Below are 16219 nucleotides of genomic sequence, written 5' to 3'. Positions count from 1 at the left end.
TCAATTTGGGTGGCGGCTTGTCAATTTCACTTTCCCCTCCCTGGCTGCTTGTCAATTTCACTTTCCCCTCCCTGGCTGCTTGCCAATTTCAGACCCAAGAGCCCCTAAGAGCAAAGAGCCACACGCAAAGACCCAGGTACAGCTTGTGAGCCGCATTCAGAGGAGCAAAAAGCAGCATGCGGCTCGTGAGCCGCAGGTTGGCCACCCTTGCTATATGCCCACCCTGCTGGGCTCAGGCGGTGTGTAGGAAGAAGCTGCTCCATTTGAATGCAGAATTGAGGGAGAGAGAAATGGATCAGGTGAAGAGCCAGGATGGGAAACTGGGAATGACTGGGCAAGGAGATTGAGACTGGGAGCAGTGGGGAAAGCAAGACTGGGATTCTGTGGGTGGGATCAACAGGCACCTTAATTTTGGCATTTCCTAACTTTTGAGTGCTTGAATTTTGCAACGTTAATAATATTATTTTAATACAGATGTTTGTGCATAATATGTATAGAGGGTCAAAAATTTAGCAGCATGAGCATGGACTTCTAACCCTGCCACTGAAAGTAAAGAAACTGATAGGGAGTGATGTAAATATACCCTTCAAGGCAACCATAAGGCAAATTTAATATTTATGCCTTAAGACAGAAAGTGTTAACTAAGGACACCGTAGTTTAATGCGTATGTCTCTAGATAGTGGAGCCTATAGAAAACACTTACTTTTAAAGAACTCTGTATCACAGTATCAGATATTCTCAAGAGTCTGATGTAAGCCAAGATCTGCCCTTACAGAAGAGCAAGGCTGTCAAGGGTGCAAAAAAAAAAAAAAAAATTGCAGGTATCATTCCCCACTAAAACTTCCATGGAAGCTAAGATTCAGCAGCAACTTTAGAAGGAGGAACATAAGAACATCCATATTGGGTCAGACCCCTGGCTCATCTAGCCCAGTATCCTGTCTTCCGACAGTGGCCAATGCCAGGTGCTTCAGAGAGAATGAACAGAAGAGGTAATCATCAAGTGATCCATCCCATCGCCCATTCCCAGATTCTGGCAAACAGCAATCCCTTCCCATCCTGGCTAATAGCCATTGATGAACCTGTTCTTCATGAACTTATCTAATTCTTTTTTGAACCCTGTTATAGTCTTGGCCCTCACAACATCCTCTGGCAAGAAGTTCCACAGGTTGATAGTGAGTTGTGTGAAGCAATACTTCCTTCTGTTCGTTTTAAACCTGCTGCCTATTAATTTCATTTGGTGATTCCTAGTTTGTCTGTTACAGGAGTAAATAACACTTCCTTATTTACTTTCTCCACCCCAGTCATGATTTTATAGACCTCTATCATATCTCCCCTTAGTTGTCTCTTTTCCAAGCTGGAAAGTCCCAGTCTTATTAATCTCTCCTCACATGGAAGCTTTCCCATATCCCTAATAATTTTTTTTGCCCTTTTCAGTACCTTTTCCAATTCCAATATATCTTTTTTGAGATGGGGTGATCAGATCTGCACACCTTATTCAAGGTGTAGGTGTATAGATTTATAAAGAGGAATATGATATTTTCTGTCTTATCAATCCCTCTCCTAATGATTCCCAACATATGATTGCAGCTCCACATTAAGTAGATGTTTTCAAAGAACTATCCACGATGAATCCAAGTTCTCTTTCTTGAGTGGTAGCAGATAATTTAGATCTCATCATTTCATATATATATATAATTGGGATTATATTTTCCAATGTGCATTAGTTTGCATTTATCAACATTGGATTTCATCTACCATTTTGTTGCCAAGTCACCCAGTTTTGTGAGATTCCTTTGTAACTCTTCGCGGTCTGTTTTGGACTTCACTATCTTGAGTAGTTTTGAATCATCTGTAAATTTTGCCACTTCACTGTCTACCCCTTTTTTCAAATCATTTATGAATATGTTGAACTGTACTGACCCCTGGGGGACACCACTATTTACGTCTCTCCATTTTGAAAACTGACCATTTATTCCTACCCTTTGTGTCTTATCTTTTAACCAGTTACTGATCCAGGAGAGGAAAATCCCTGTTACCCCATGACAGCTTACTTTGCTTAAGAGCCTTTGGTGAGAGACCTTATCAAAGGCTTTCTGAAGATCTAAGTACACTATATCCACTGGATCACTCTTGTCCACATGCTTATTGACCCCCCCCCCCAAAGAATTCTAGTAGACTGGTGAGGCATGATTTCCCTTTACAAAAACCATGTTGACTCTTCCCCAACAAATCGTCTTCATTAGGTGTCTGATTATTTTGTTCTTTACTATAGTTTTAACTCATTTGCCTGGTATTGAAGTTAGGTTTACCGGCCTACAATTGCCAGAATTGTCTCTGGAGCCTTTTTTTAAAAATGACCTTACATTAGCTATCCTCCAGTCATCTAGTACAGAGGCTGATTTAACTGATAGGTTACATACCACAGTTAGTAGTTCTGTAATTTCACAATTGAGGTCCTTCAAAACTCTTGAGCGTAAACCATTAAACCTGTTTAATTTATCAATTTGTTCCAAAACCACCTCCAACAACACCTCAATCTGGGACATTTCCTCAGATCTGTCATTTAAAAAGAATGGCTCAGGTTTGGGAATCTACATCAGATCCTCAGCCATGAAGACCGATGCAAAGAATTCATTTAGTTGCTCTACAATAGACTTATCTTCCTTGAGTGCTCCTTCAGCATCTCGATCATCCAATAGCCCCACATGTTGTTTAGCAGGCTTCCTGCTTCTGATGTTCTTAAAAAAATTGTTGTTACTTTTTGAGTCTTTGACTAGCTGTTCTTCAAATTCTTTTTGGCCTTCCTAATTATATTTTTACAATTCACTAGCCAGAGTTTATGCTCCTTTCTATTTTCCTCAACAAGATTTAAGTTTCACTTTTTAAAGGATGCCTTTTTGCCTCTAACTGCATCTTTTACTTCATTGTTTAGTCACCATGGCACTTTTTTGGTCCTCTTACTATGTTTTTTAATTTGGGTTATACATTTAAATTGAGCCTCTATTATGGTGTCTTCAAAAAGCTTCCATGCAGCTTACAGGGATTTCACTTTTGATGCTATACCCTTTAATTTCTGTTTAACTAACTTCCTCATTTTTGTGTAATTCCCCTTTCTGAAATTAAATGCTATCATGGTGGGCTGCTTTGGTCCCCTCCTGGGATGTTAAATTTTATTACGTTATGGTCACGATTACCAAGAAGTTCAGCTATATTCACCTCTTAGACCAGATCCTGTGTTCCACATAGGACTAAATCAAGAATTGCCTCTCCTCTTGTGGGTTCCAGGACTAGCTGCTCCAAGAAGCAGTCATTTAAGGTGTCAAGAAACTTTATCTCTGCATCCCGTTCTGAGATGACATGTACCCAGTCAATATGAAGATAGTTGAAATCCCCCATTATTATTGAGTTTTTTATTTTTATAGCCTCTCTAATTTCCTTTAGAATTTCACAGTCACTATCACCACCATCCTGGTCAGATGGTCAGGAAGAGTATGCTAACTCTGAATATCTGAATTTCACAGCTCCCCTATACATGGTTAACTCCTATCTTAGTTTGGATTCTCAGAAATAAATCCCTGGGGTGGTATTTGAAGTTTTAGAAGTGCTCACCAGAAAATGCATATTTGAGCTTTGTTTTAATAGATACCAGGATTATATCAGATCCACTTCATTTGTTTAAAATATTTATGAAGCTCATTTATATGTACAATAATCTATATAACTGTACAACAGACTTTTTAAAAATACCATGTCCAGGAAGTAGAAAACAATATTTCACACAAACTAAATATAATATTTAATTGTGATATCAAAGTATTAAAAATATTTTTAAAAGGGACTCTGTCAGGTCATTTAGGCTTCAAATTTAAGTTTTGTAAAAAGTTTTACAAAACTGAATATTAATCAATCAGTGTTTTAATAACATTTACAGAAAAGTTTTGTTAATTTAAACAGTCTATCTGAAATGTTCACAACCTTTCCCTTGCATCACTGTAGAGTGTGTAACTATTCTTTTCATTGTTCAACCAAAATGCAATGAAAATAGCAACAAAGGGAGAAAGTACATTAGATTTTTTTAAACTGCTTTATTAATCTCAGGTACTAGCAATAAAGAAAGTGATTTTTTTGGACAAACATACATTATTTAGTTTGACAGTCTCAATGCAGAGTAAAAACCAAGATGAACTAAAAATTAGAAGTGAAAACATGGTCTTTCATACCTCCAAATCAGCTTTGCATTTAACTGATCTTTTTTATTACATGCTGATTTTTAGGCAGATACACTTTGTTCTGCCTCAAGAAATAGTTATAATAAAGTACATTTGTAACTCCCATTAATGCAACTGGAAGCTCATACACAGGCAATGTGTATCATAAAACAATACTACTACTACTCTTCTCCATTAGGGAAGTATGCTGGTAGTACTACTTTGATAGTCTCCCCTCTGCAAGGCTTAAAGATTTCTGTACACCTAGCCATTGGAAATATTGCATATGTAGAAGCACCCAGTGATTTAACTAGCTCATTTGTTCATGCACTACCAGTTCATATAAAAAGGCTTTGATATTTTAAAGGCACTTTTTAAAAACCAACCTTGCTATTTCTTCTCGATGAGCAGTCCAGTCACGAATGTAGTCCTCCTGTTCCTTGATCCTGTGCTTGAATGTATTGCTAGTTTGCATTGCTGTCCCAGAACTCTGCAATCGAGGGGTTTTCAGGGCTGGAGAAGTACGTAGACGGGTATGTTTAGGGGAATTACGGTTTGATCCAAATTCATCTTCTGAGGTGGAAGCATAATCTGTAGGAAAGCGCCTCCATCTTGAATTTACTAAATTAGTTTGATTATTAAAAAAGAATTATTATTGTATCTTTTGTAAGAAACAATAAAATTATTTCAGAAACACCACAACAAAACACCACAACTGTTGACTATCAAGCCCCCAAGTACCTCACAAAAGTGTTTACTACATCTTAAAAAGAAAGATACTAAATTTGTGTTAAATAATAAATGTTGATTAATAAAATGTGGAAAAAGATGCTCTTTGTATAATGATGAGTAGATAAAAAGATGAAATACGATTAATAACTATATCAACCTGTGTTACAGAATGAAGGGCCAATTCATCAACATGTATCGAATTTGAATGCATTTTTTCCCTAATTCCCTCATCCCCATTAAATTCCAGGTATTAATTTTAAATAGGACACATGCATAAAAGTGTAAAGATGTATGAGGGAAAGTTAAGGCTGCCACAAGGTCTCTCAACATGGGCCCACATTAAGAAAGCACATAATTCCTACAGAAGAAATTATGCATTTATTGTTGGAAAAAATAATACTTTGTAATTCAACATCTTATTACAAAGATCAGTGATACATCTACAATAACAGAATCTTCAGAGCAGACAGGACTTGTACTCACACTGAAGACACCACATTGCTGAAAATGGCCAAAAACAGTGGACAACTGAAACCAACCATGAGGATCTCTCTCGACAATCTCTCGTTAATGGCTAGAAAATGAATTTCAGAATGGCCATCCTCACACTTTTCTAGAGTATGGACATAACGATGCAAGTAGAAGCACTCATTATTATAATATGCCACACCCAATCAACCTCATGACACACAGCCTCACAAACATCAAATATTATTTCTTTGTTAATCACTGGTTCTAGAAAACAGTTCTTTTGGACTGAAGATTAATGTTAGAGTAATTCTTAATCTAATTTGTTAGTATTAGAATAACCTGACTTTAGGTGCCCAAAAGCTTAATTAAATTAATTAGAAAGCATGTAGACACCTTTACTGAGGTTGGTTAAGTGTGCTGACAATACTTTTGAAACCAGTATATCCAAATGAATATACTTGTTCTTGGTAATTTATAAATCACAGATGCAAGATGCAATTAATGTACATACATAGTGGATGTAAATAACATAAAAATACAAGCAAATTAAGATGGATTTTTCCTGAACTGTTATTTATTAAAAGGATATCAAATTAAAATAAATCAGATGCGAACGTAGGCACAGATAACTGCAATGTGGGCTTTTAATTGAGAACAGATTTGTGTAATGCTCTGAAAGATTATAATATGTAGAGTGTGAAGCTGGAGTACAAGCTTATGTCCCTTCCTTAATTTAAACATTGCCTTTTTATCTGTTAAAAGTAGAAATACAATTAACAGATTTTTCAGATGATTTAAACAGAAGTATGGTTGCAAACCTAATCCAAAGCACATTGACTTCAAAGGGCTATAAATCAGGTTATGTTTTACTGTCTGTTTTAATATCAAGAGGGGGAAAAAGGGTCTATCCATTGACCCGCTACCCCTTAACTTATGGGATTCTAACTTGTTCTTATCAAGGAAAGCAGAAAAAGTACTCCTTCCCTTTTCTCACCCCCAAAAAAGTATGCAAGAAATGTGTGACTGCAGACAAAATAGTTTTAGGAGTTGGGCCCAAAGTTTAACAACAAACTTCTTTAAAATAATTTTGTATTTTTCATTAATCTTTTGTCCCAATTCTTATTTTTTTAAAAAATACAAATGATCAAATTTGTCTTTAAAATGATACCTCAAGTGTTTCTTTAAGAGCTAGTTCAACTCAGCACTATACAATGAGCAGTAGTCAAATTTAAGAACTAAAGATTTAATGAATAGTGAAATATTAGAAACAGATATGATTTCTAGTACTCTACCACTGTAAGTTTCAACAGCAGGATCTGGGTCTGGGAGAAGCTGGGATTTCTCTGTGTACAAAATATTGTTTTATCATGTTAATTCTTAAAGAAAACATTCAAATTTGAATCATTAGCTAAACAAAAATCTATTGCTCAAATTGAGTTTTAACTCTTTCCGTCCTCACAGCATTCTATGGTTTGGAGAAAAGCAAAAAAAGGTGTTGCAGATATTCTTAATTATGAATTTATTTAAAAATAATTGATTCTGAAAAAGCTTGAAACTTCAACAGAGAATTGCTATTCAAATTCAATAACATCTATAACAAAGAAAGCTAGATAGAGCCAAAAGCCTGTTTACTATTTGGAAAGATCATAAAAGTTTGAGGCCCCAAAATGCTATTGTGTTGCTCTTTGGCCTACAGGTTTCTCATAGTAAACTACAGGAAAAGTTACTGTGCAGTTATAGTAACAATATCACAAGTCATGCAAATGATGACATATATTAACAAAACTCAGCATGTTTTGTATTAACCTAACTATCTCTTTGTAGACACGGGTTTTTAAGAAAAACCTTTTGATCTCTTTGGATGCGCAGCACTTTGGGGCCAGATCAGCCCAATCAACCCCACAGGTCTTAACATTTGGTGTTCTTTGCTCCTATAATCCTAGACTTTGAGTCAACTAACAAATTGAAGTATTATAGTGCTCCTGCTCCTTTTTTCCCCCCAGAGCTGCATCTGCTCCTTCTTTCACTCTCTGCGCCTGCTGGCTTGCAATGACTTCTCCTCCTCTAGGCCAGGTAACCAGTATAATTGCTAACCATGCACCATGAAGCTATTCCAAAAAGTATTTCTGCCCTTGCAGCTATCCTTGCTGCTATTATTGCTGCTCACCACTCATGACCACCATCTTTCCTCTATCAGCCTCATGGACTCAGACTTTAAGGCCAGAAGGGACCATCATGATCATCTAGTTTGACCTCCTGCACACTGCAGGCTACAGAATCTCACCCACCCACTCCTGTAATAGACACAAAAACTCTGGCTGAGTTACTAAAGACCTCAAATCATGATTTAAAGACTTCCAGTTAAAGAGAATCCACCATTTACTCTAGTTTAAACCTGTAAGTGACCCATACCCCATGCTGCAGAGGAAGGTGAAAAAACCCCCAGGTCTCTCCAGGGGATAATTCCTTCCCGACCACATATATGGCAGTGAGTTTGACCCTGAGCATTTTGGTGAGACCCAAAAGCCTAGAAAAGAATTCTCTGTAGTAACTCGGAGACCTCCTCATCTAGTGTCCGATCACCAGCTGTTGAGGATATTTGCCACTAGCTGTCCCAGATTGGCAATGTGACATTCTAGGCAGTTTCATCATACCACCCCCTCCACAAACCTATCAAGCTGAGTCTTGAAACCAGTTAGGTTTTTTGCACCCACTGCTCCCCTTGGAATGCTGTTCTAGAACTTCACTCCTGTGATGGTTGGAAACCTTCATCTAATTTCAAGCCTAAACTTGTTGATGGCCAGTTTATATTCATTTATTTGTGTCCATATTGGTGCTTATATTAAATAACTTTATAGAGAGCAATCATATCTCCCCTCACCCTTTGTTTGGTGAGGCTAAACAAGCCAAGCTCTTTGAGTCTCTTCTTATCAATAGGTTTTTCATTCCTCTATCATCCTAGCAGCCCTTCTCTGCATCTGTTCCAGTTTGAATTCATTTTTCTCAAACATGGGAGACCAGAACTGCGCACAGTATTCCAGATGAAGTCTCACCAGTGCCTTGTATAAGGATACTAACACTTTTTTATCTCTATGGAAATACCTTGCCTGATGCATCCTAGGATGCATCACTGAGCTACAACACACTAGTGGCTCGTAGCCATCATGTGATCAACCAATACACCCAGGTATTTCTCAATCTCTGTCACTTCCAACTGATAAGCCCCCATTTTATGGCAAAATTTTTTGTAGTTAGTCCCGAAATGCATGACCTTGCACTTTACACTATTAAATTTCATCCCAGTTTTCAAGGTCATCCAGATCTTTTTGCATGATATTTCGGTACACCTCCATATTGGCAATACCTCCCAACTTTGTGTCAATCTGCACACTCCCACTTTCTGTGCTAAGGTCATCAATGAAAATGTTAAATAAAACTGGTCCAAAGAACAATCACTGAAGAACTCTACTAGTAAATTCCCTCCAGCCTGACAGTTTACCTTTCACTATGACCCCTTTAACCAGTTCCTTACCCACCTTTTAATTCTCATATTAATCCCCATCTTCTCCAATTTATCTAATAATTTCTACTAATTATGTGGAACTGTATTAAGTACCTTACTGAATCCAGGTAGATTAGATATTGTGTTTCGTTTGCCTAAAAAATCAGTTATCTTCTCAAAAAAAAAAGATCAGCTTGGTCTGGCACAATCTACCTTTTGTAAAACCATGTTGTATTTAACCCCAATTCACTTTGCCTCTATATGTCCTTACCTACTTTCTCTTTCAAAATTTGTTCCAAGGCTTCGCATATAACTGAAGTCAAACTAACAGGTCTGCAGTTTCCTGGATCACGTTTTTCCCCTTTCTTAAAAATAGTTACTATGTTAGCAATTCTCCAGTCATAGGGTACAAACCCTGCATTTATGGATTAATTAAAAACCTTTGCTATTGGGCTTGCAATTTTTAAGTGCCAGTTCCTTCAATATTCTTGGATGGAGATTATCCAGGCCCCCTGACTTGATCTCACTAAGCTATTTGAGTTTGACTTCCACCTCAGCTGTGGTAATTTCTACTTCCATATATTCATTTCCATTAGCCACTCTGCCATTAAACCCTAAGCTCCTCAATACCCTTATTAATTGAGGCAAAGTATTTGTTTAGATGTTGGGACATGCCTAGATTGTCTCTAATCTACACCCCCTCCTCAATGTTTAGTGGTCCCACTTCTTCTTTCCTTGTTTTCCTTTTATTTATATGCTATAGAACCTTCTACTATTGGTTTTAATTTCCTTTGAAAGGTCCAACTCTGCTTGGCTTTTGGCAGTTCTCACTTTTCCCCTACACTTTCTGACCTCCAAGAGGTAGCTTTCCTTGCTGATCCATCCCATCATTCATTCCTTGTAGTCTTTCTGCTTTCTCTTAGGTTTGGTCTACACTTACTCCAGCGATTCAGCGGCAGTCGATGGGAGTTACACAAACTATGCGGAAAATTTGAGTAACTCCCATCGACTGCTGTGCTTTTCTTCTGCATGCCGTCTTCACTGCACTGCGCCGATGGGAACCATGTTCCCGTCAACGCGGCGCTACGCCACTTGTGGGGGTGGATTAATAGTGTTGACTTGTGGATCGACTGAGCGGGTCTTCACTGACCACTCAGTCGATCCAGATAAGTCAATCAGTGTAGACATAGCCTTAGTAATCTGTTTGAGATGCTTGCTCATCTAGCTTGGTCTGCAACCCTTCCCTATGAATTTTTCCCCTTTGCTTGGGATGCAGGATTCAGATAGTTTCTGGAACTTTGTTTAAAGTAATTCCAAGTCTCCTCCACATTCAGATCCTTGAGTTCTTCAGTCCAGTCCACCTCCCTAACTAATGCCCTTAATTCTTTAAAGTTTGCCCTTTTGAAATCAAGGACTTGTAAATCTATTTTTGTTTATCCTTCCATTTAGTTTAAACTGAATTAGCTCATGATCACTTGAACCAAGTTTATCTACTACAACCTGTCTGTGTCAAAGCAACATGTTGATATTACCTTGTCCTAGGCCTATGCACCATTGCCTGTTGTGCCTTTTCCAATTCTTAGTCCCTCCTGTATGACCATGACTTCACTGTTTCCCACGGCAGTTAAATTTTAGAGGTTCTTTGCCACCACTTTGCCTTTATTTGTTATACTCTATTGTTTGATTATCTACTGCTTAGAGAATTGTATGCTCCATTGCAAGTCCACTAATTCTACCATGTGAATCTCCACAGCATTATCATTAATCTCCCCTCCCCAGCATCCTCTTGTTCAGTATTTTAAGAATGGTTGTTCTCATGAGATTTGAGATATTTAGTTTATCCACTTGCCCACTTATATGATAACATATAAAACTTAAAAAGTATCAAGAGTCCAAGAGGTCTAAAAAAAGTATTGGAAACTATGGACTCCCTCACAGCTGTGGCACAGGTAACTTCAATTATATTACTCTCCATTTCATCCACATAGAGTGTAAGGCAATAAAAAAAAACCAAATCAGTGACCTCAATTTCACTTTACAGACACACACTGATCTAAAAATTCAAAGATTTCAAGGAAATCCCCAAATAATTCTCAATGGTACGTTGGACTAATATACAAAAAGGGTGATTTTTGCTCACATTCATTATTAACAAGAAGCCTATAATTTCCTTTATAAAATGGCCGGGGGGGGACTACCTAAATTAGACCTAAATTAAGTCTTTAAGTAGGGACACTGAGGCATTTACATCAGTTGCTACATTAGAAAAATTTTAGATGCTTTTGTGAATGAAGTGAACTTTTGAAATTTTAGCAAATAAAACTTTTTGTTCCGTTCATGAGATCATATACTTTTTAGGGCATGGGATCCAAAATCTTCTCTATTGCTACATATAAAATAGTATATTGTACTTTCCTCTACTGGTCTTTAAATGACTTTACAAATTAATGAAATAATGATTTAAGACTCCTAACAACCTGCTGAGGTGAGTAACAATTGTCATCATTTTAGAATAAGGCAAATAAAGCCACAGTGTACTAGGGGTCTGAATACATTAGGGAACTTTACACACAGACATAAATTTCTGAAATGTACACTTGCTCTTAGCAACATGGCCACAAGTCACAAAATAAGTTTGTGGAATAGCCACAAATGGAATGCAGAACTCCCAGCTCCCAAGTAGTAATATATTCCTTATTGATATTACATAGTGCATGAAGAGTTCATTAGACCATATTTTCTCTACGATGTTGGCTTTGACTTTTTTGTTTATTACATTTTTTTTTTTTTTTTTTTTACTTTACACTGAAAATTTTGCTTTCCTTTAATTTTAGTATTTATATTGATAGTATTTTGTTTATTAAAGAGTAAGTAGCTCTTTCTACTGCAAATGTTGCTAACAATGATGGTGTGCCATTTTTATCTGTTTGGTTATGTTGGAATAGATAGCTCATAGAGCGGCAAACTTTTCCCTTTGAAACTGCAAATATTTTCTACAAAAACCGCAGTAGGTTCTGACCATGGAATGCAGTTAGATCAACAAGAACATTGCAAGAACAAGAGCTGTAACAGAATAAGAAGAAAAGACTAAAGGATTCCCTCTGTTGAAGTTGCTGGAACACTTAACTATAACAGTCGTGTGGACGTCAATAAGCACACAGTAGTTCATATTTTCACAAAAAAACCCACCCTTCTGACTCATGCTTTTGTTAAAAATAGAAAACAGTCAAGAAATTTTTAGCATTTACCTCTTCAATATCACCCCAGGGCCTGGAATAAGGATAGCTAATGTTAATTAAATCAACCTTGTAAATTAATGCCAACTAACTGGCTCCTCAGTAGTAACTGTTTTGTCTGAACTGATGTTATAGCCAGTCAGACCGCCCACACAAATCTTAGATTCTAGTTGAACCACCAGTATTAAGTGTACCTGATATAAATACCCAGACAGATAATATGCTGGGAAAAATACCTTCATCCCTCTTTTAAAATATTAGGGTACAGAATTTGGGTATTTTTTTAGTATCAATTGAATTCATGAAGATTACTGGCATTTCTGAAGACAGCATTCAGGATATAACAAAACATCAAGCTTTATTGTTCAACAAACAGATTTCTCTTAAATTAACTTGTGATTTAACCAATATTTTACCTCTCAGGGCAACAAATATTGGTGACCAGCTCAAGAAAATTTACTATCTACTAAATATGTAAGTTACACATCAGCAATGGCAATGGTTTTGCCAAAACAGTTTGGTTAATATAAAAACAATAGACAGTGTGTAAAAAATATAGAAATGTTTCCATAGCTGGTAGAGATGGAAGATGGGTTATCATTGTTCTGATAACCATTCACAGCAGTGAATGCAAGGGAGCCATTCAGGTACAACAAATATGTCATATGGTACTTCTGAATAAAAATCTATATCCAATTCAAGTTAAATCCAGCAGTATTAAAGTTCAAAAAGTGAAAAAAGCATTAGTTACCATGAATAAACTGTTTGATAAACAAGGTGATTTATTTAAACATCAGCATTCTTCTTTTGGTTGTTTAACTAGTCACGCCATAGATACTTGAAAACTAGTTTACAATCTCCTACATTGTTTTTGTTTTTCCATTGTCATGTGTCAGTTTTTAACAAAATTACTGTTAAAATGGTGGGCTCAAAACAATTAATAATTAATCATTGTAATTTATTTTTCAACTATTAAATAATATGTCACAAAAGCTGAATCAACAATTTTGACAGTAAGTGATCTGGGAGAAGGAAGTGATCTGTAAACACAGATCCTCTCTTTTCACCTAGGAATAGGGAACAGAAATTGTTCTAGAACAGGCCTGTAGACCTAGAGAGTGAAATAGATTAGGGTTTACACAAGCCATTTAGTTTTGGAATATCTGATTCAGTACTTTTGTATTTAGAAATATATTTTTTTTTCTATTTTTTACTTCTTACTTTGCTTATTTTTGTAAGTAAATTACACTTTTGTACGTTTAGAAGCAAATCTTAAATGACCTGGCATTTATCTTGTTGATGTTCCATGTCTTCCTCAGACTACACTCATAGTTCTGCATACGTACAAACTTTCAAATACATTTCCTAGTTTTTATTTCATTGAACAATGCTACTGACCTTCTAAACTTTTAGTTTCTGACCCAAGCAACAGTGGTTTCTAGTGTATCTACATTTTTGTACTATGCCAATCACTACAGCATTTGAGCATCTCAGTTACTCAATTTGGTTAGAAGTTTCCAGTAAAAATCATAAACCAAATGGCTAATGAATTAAAATATCTTGTCCTTGTATTAAATTAAAAAATATCTGCAACTGTAATTAATGGTGCTTCTTTCTCAGAACTGGAGGACTGCTTCAATTAAAGTCTGAGTTAACGTTTCATAATAAAGTATTATTAGTTTAACACTTATAAAAAGAGAAAAACAAGAAAATAAACAAAATATCAAGAAAATGAAAATATTAGATCCAAATAATCTCACATACCTGATGGAGAATTATGGGCTGAGGTCAATGATTTGGATTTAGAATCAGAAAGTCGAGAAATGCTATTAGCTCTAGTTCTAGCAGAAACTTTACTACTATCTGTTGATGGTGTTAATCTTGCACCACTTCTAATGATGGCTTCTGCAGTACGAGATGAGGCAGTGCTTCTAGTTATTGTGGCTTCCGAGTCACTACGTGCTGATAAAGAACCAAGCCTAGTTCTACGTGGTTGGGCAAGTAAGTCAATTCTGGAGATATTTCTCCTTCCTGATGGAGGCTTTGATGTAGAACTCGTAGTGGACACTTCAGAAGCCACTGAAGCTTTATCTGCATCAGCAAGTTCACTATCTGAAGCGTCACCAAGTCGTGCTCTGCGCAAGAGAGAAGTCCTTGTAGGGCGAGGTCTTGGAAGAGTGGTTGATTTACTGGATTGCCCAGTTGTAACAGGAGAGGTCTTTGATTTAGCTGACTTACTGCCTTCCATTTTGGAAAGTAAGAGTTCATCTGCAGAGGTAAAAGGACCCCTTCCATGGGATTTGCCAGAGTAAGTTTCTTGGTCAGATGACAAGATATCAGAAATGGCAGAATGAGGTACACTAGATGTTTGGTCATCATCTGTTAAATCTACTGAAGGTTGCCTCATTCTTCCACTGGGTTGCATGAGTTTACGACTATCTGCTCTTGAACCAACATCTGAAGATCGGCTTTTAGTTTTCTTTTCTATCTTTTCTCTAGCATTTGTTGCAGAAGAAGATTTTAAAACATCCTTGGAAGGAGAACTAGTGGAACATCTATCTTTATAGAGGGTAGTAAAGCTCTTTCGCTTTTGAGTGGGTTTTCTTTCAGTGTCACCAGTAACCAGACTGATTGTGCTAGCTGTATCTACATCTGACTCTGGTGATATGGAATTATCTCTGTTATAGCTAGGAGTTTCAGGTCCTTCATCTGCTTTGTTTTCTTCTCGCAATTTAGCTTCAAGGAAAGCCATTACTGCTTCTGTATCTTTTAAAATAAGTGTTGTATCCAGACTAGAATCAGTGTCCATGGAATCACTTCTTTCACGTATTCTGTTTGTGGGGGTTAAAGCAAATGAAGGGGGAGTAGATCCAGTTTGTTTATTAATATGCGGAATAAGTTCTATAGGTATATTTGTACTAGGTTTATCTATAGTAAAGCTGCCTTGTCTCACTAATGGTTTTGAAGATTCTTTCTTCTCTCCTCCAAATCCTTTTGGAGTTTGGTCTTTCATAATTTCCTCAGTTTTTTTTCTTTTCCCCTCACTTTGTATCATCTTCATTTCTGCTTTACTTGTAGAATGTCCTGGGGCCTTTCCTTGATGACTATCCAACATTTTGTGTGAAGTAGAAGTCTCCTCTCTACTTTTCTCAACCTGACTGGCAATAAGTTTAGGTGAAGATACTTTAGTGGGTGTCCTATGTGTTTGCTCTTTTCGCTCTTGCTGTTGAATTTTAGCTAAAGCTTGCTTTACAACTGAAGTTTCCCTGGCAATTTCACTTTTCTCTTTACTGGAAGAAGAGCAGCTGCTGGGGTGAGAAGACACTTTGTTGTCTCCACCAGGTTTAGGAGAAAGGCCATTCATTGTCCTGTTTGCCTTAGCCATGCTCCTACTACCTGCATCTTGTGGCATTTCTTTTTGGGATACACCAGTTGGAGTCTCTTTCTCTTGAAGTTCTGTGTCTTGTTTCTCACCTATCTCTGATCTCTGACGAGGTGCAATCTTTGCTCTTGAACTTTCAGTGGCTTTTTCCTCTTTTGGAAGCTGTGGAAGTGTTCTCCTCTTTCGCTCACCTTGGCTAGTCACAGAAGTGGCTGAACCAGTACTTCTAACTGAAATACCAGATTCACTGATGTCAGTATCTAAAAATAGAAACAAAAAACCTCTTGGAAATCAGTGACTGAAGAACAAATCTGCCAGTGGAAACATACATTCTGGAGTCTACATAGAGGTAATTAATAAAGTACATTATTTCTATTGCACAGAGTACCGGAACTCTGTCTTTTGTGAAATGACAAGAAGAAATCCTCCCTAAACCATGTCACGATAGATTGGTGAAAGTAACTGACTACTTTACATAACAAATTATTAGTCACAGAACAGACATTTTAAGATACTGGAGAAGGTAGGCCCATAGGAGGCACTCTTACTGGAAGTGGTCTGAGAATGAAAAAGCCAGAGATCCACTGAGTCTAGATGATCTAACAAGTCTTTTCCATCTTCACATTTCCAATTCTATGAAATGTTTACGGACTTTAGTTTGTTACTGGCATCCCTGAGGACCCAGATT

At 37.0% G+C, this 16219-nt stretch overlaps 1 protein-coding gene across 10 annotated transcripts in view; it reads right to left on the bottom strand.

The window, feature by feature from the left end:
• Window positions 1–16219, bottom strand: part of CEP170 (centrosomal protein 170) — a 191777-nt gene that overhangs the window by 28953 nt on the left and 146605 nt on the right. For 6 of the 10 annotated variants that reach the window (XM_067555263.1, XM_067555264.1, XM_067555265.1 and 3 more), the window contains 3 exons: window positions 13914–15791; window positions 6704–6754; window positions 4595–4829 (listed from right to left, as the gene is read on the bottom strand). In XM_067555263.1, the coding sequence (XP_067411364.1) occupies window positions 4595–4829; window positions 6704–6754; window positions 13914–15791 (2164 nt within the window). The remainder of the gene's footprint in view (window positions 1–4594; window positions 4830–6703; window positions 6755–13913; window positions 15792–16219) is intronic. The other 4 variants (XM_067555267.1, XM_067555269.1, XM_067555266.1 and 1 more) reach the window with 3 other exon arrangements.

This window comes from Emydura macquarii, unplaced genomic scaffold, assembly GCF_026122565.2.
Source record: "Emydura macquarii macquarii isolate MOO-44397 ecotype Brisbane River unplaced genomic scaffold, CSIRO-AGI_Emac_v2 contig_1597, whole genome shotgun sequence".
Taxonomy (NCBI): domain Eukaryota; kingdom Metazoa; phylum Chordata; order Testudines; family Chelidae; genus Emydura; species Emydura macquarii.
This window is presented reverse-complemented; position numbering and strand designations above follow the sequence as displayed.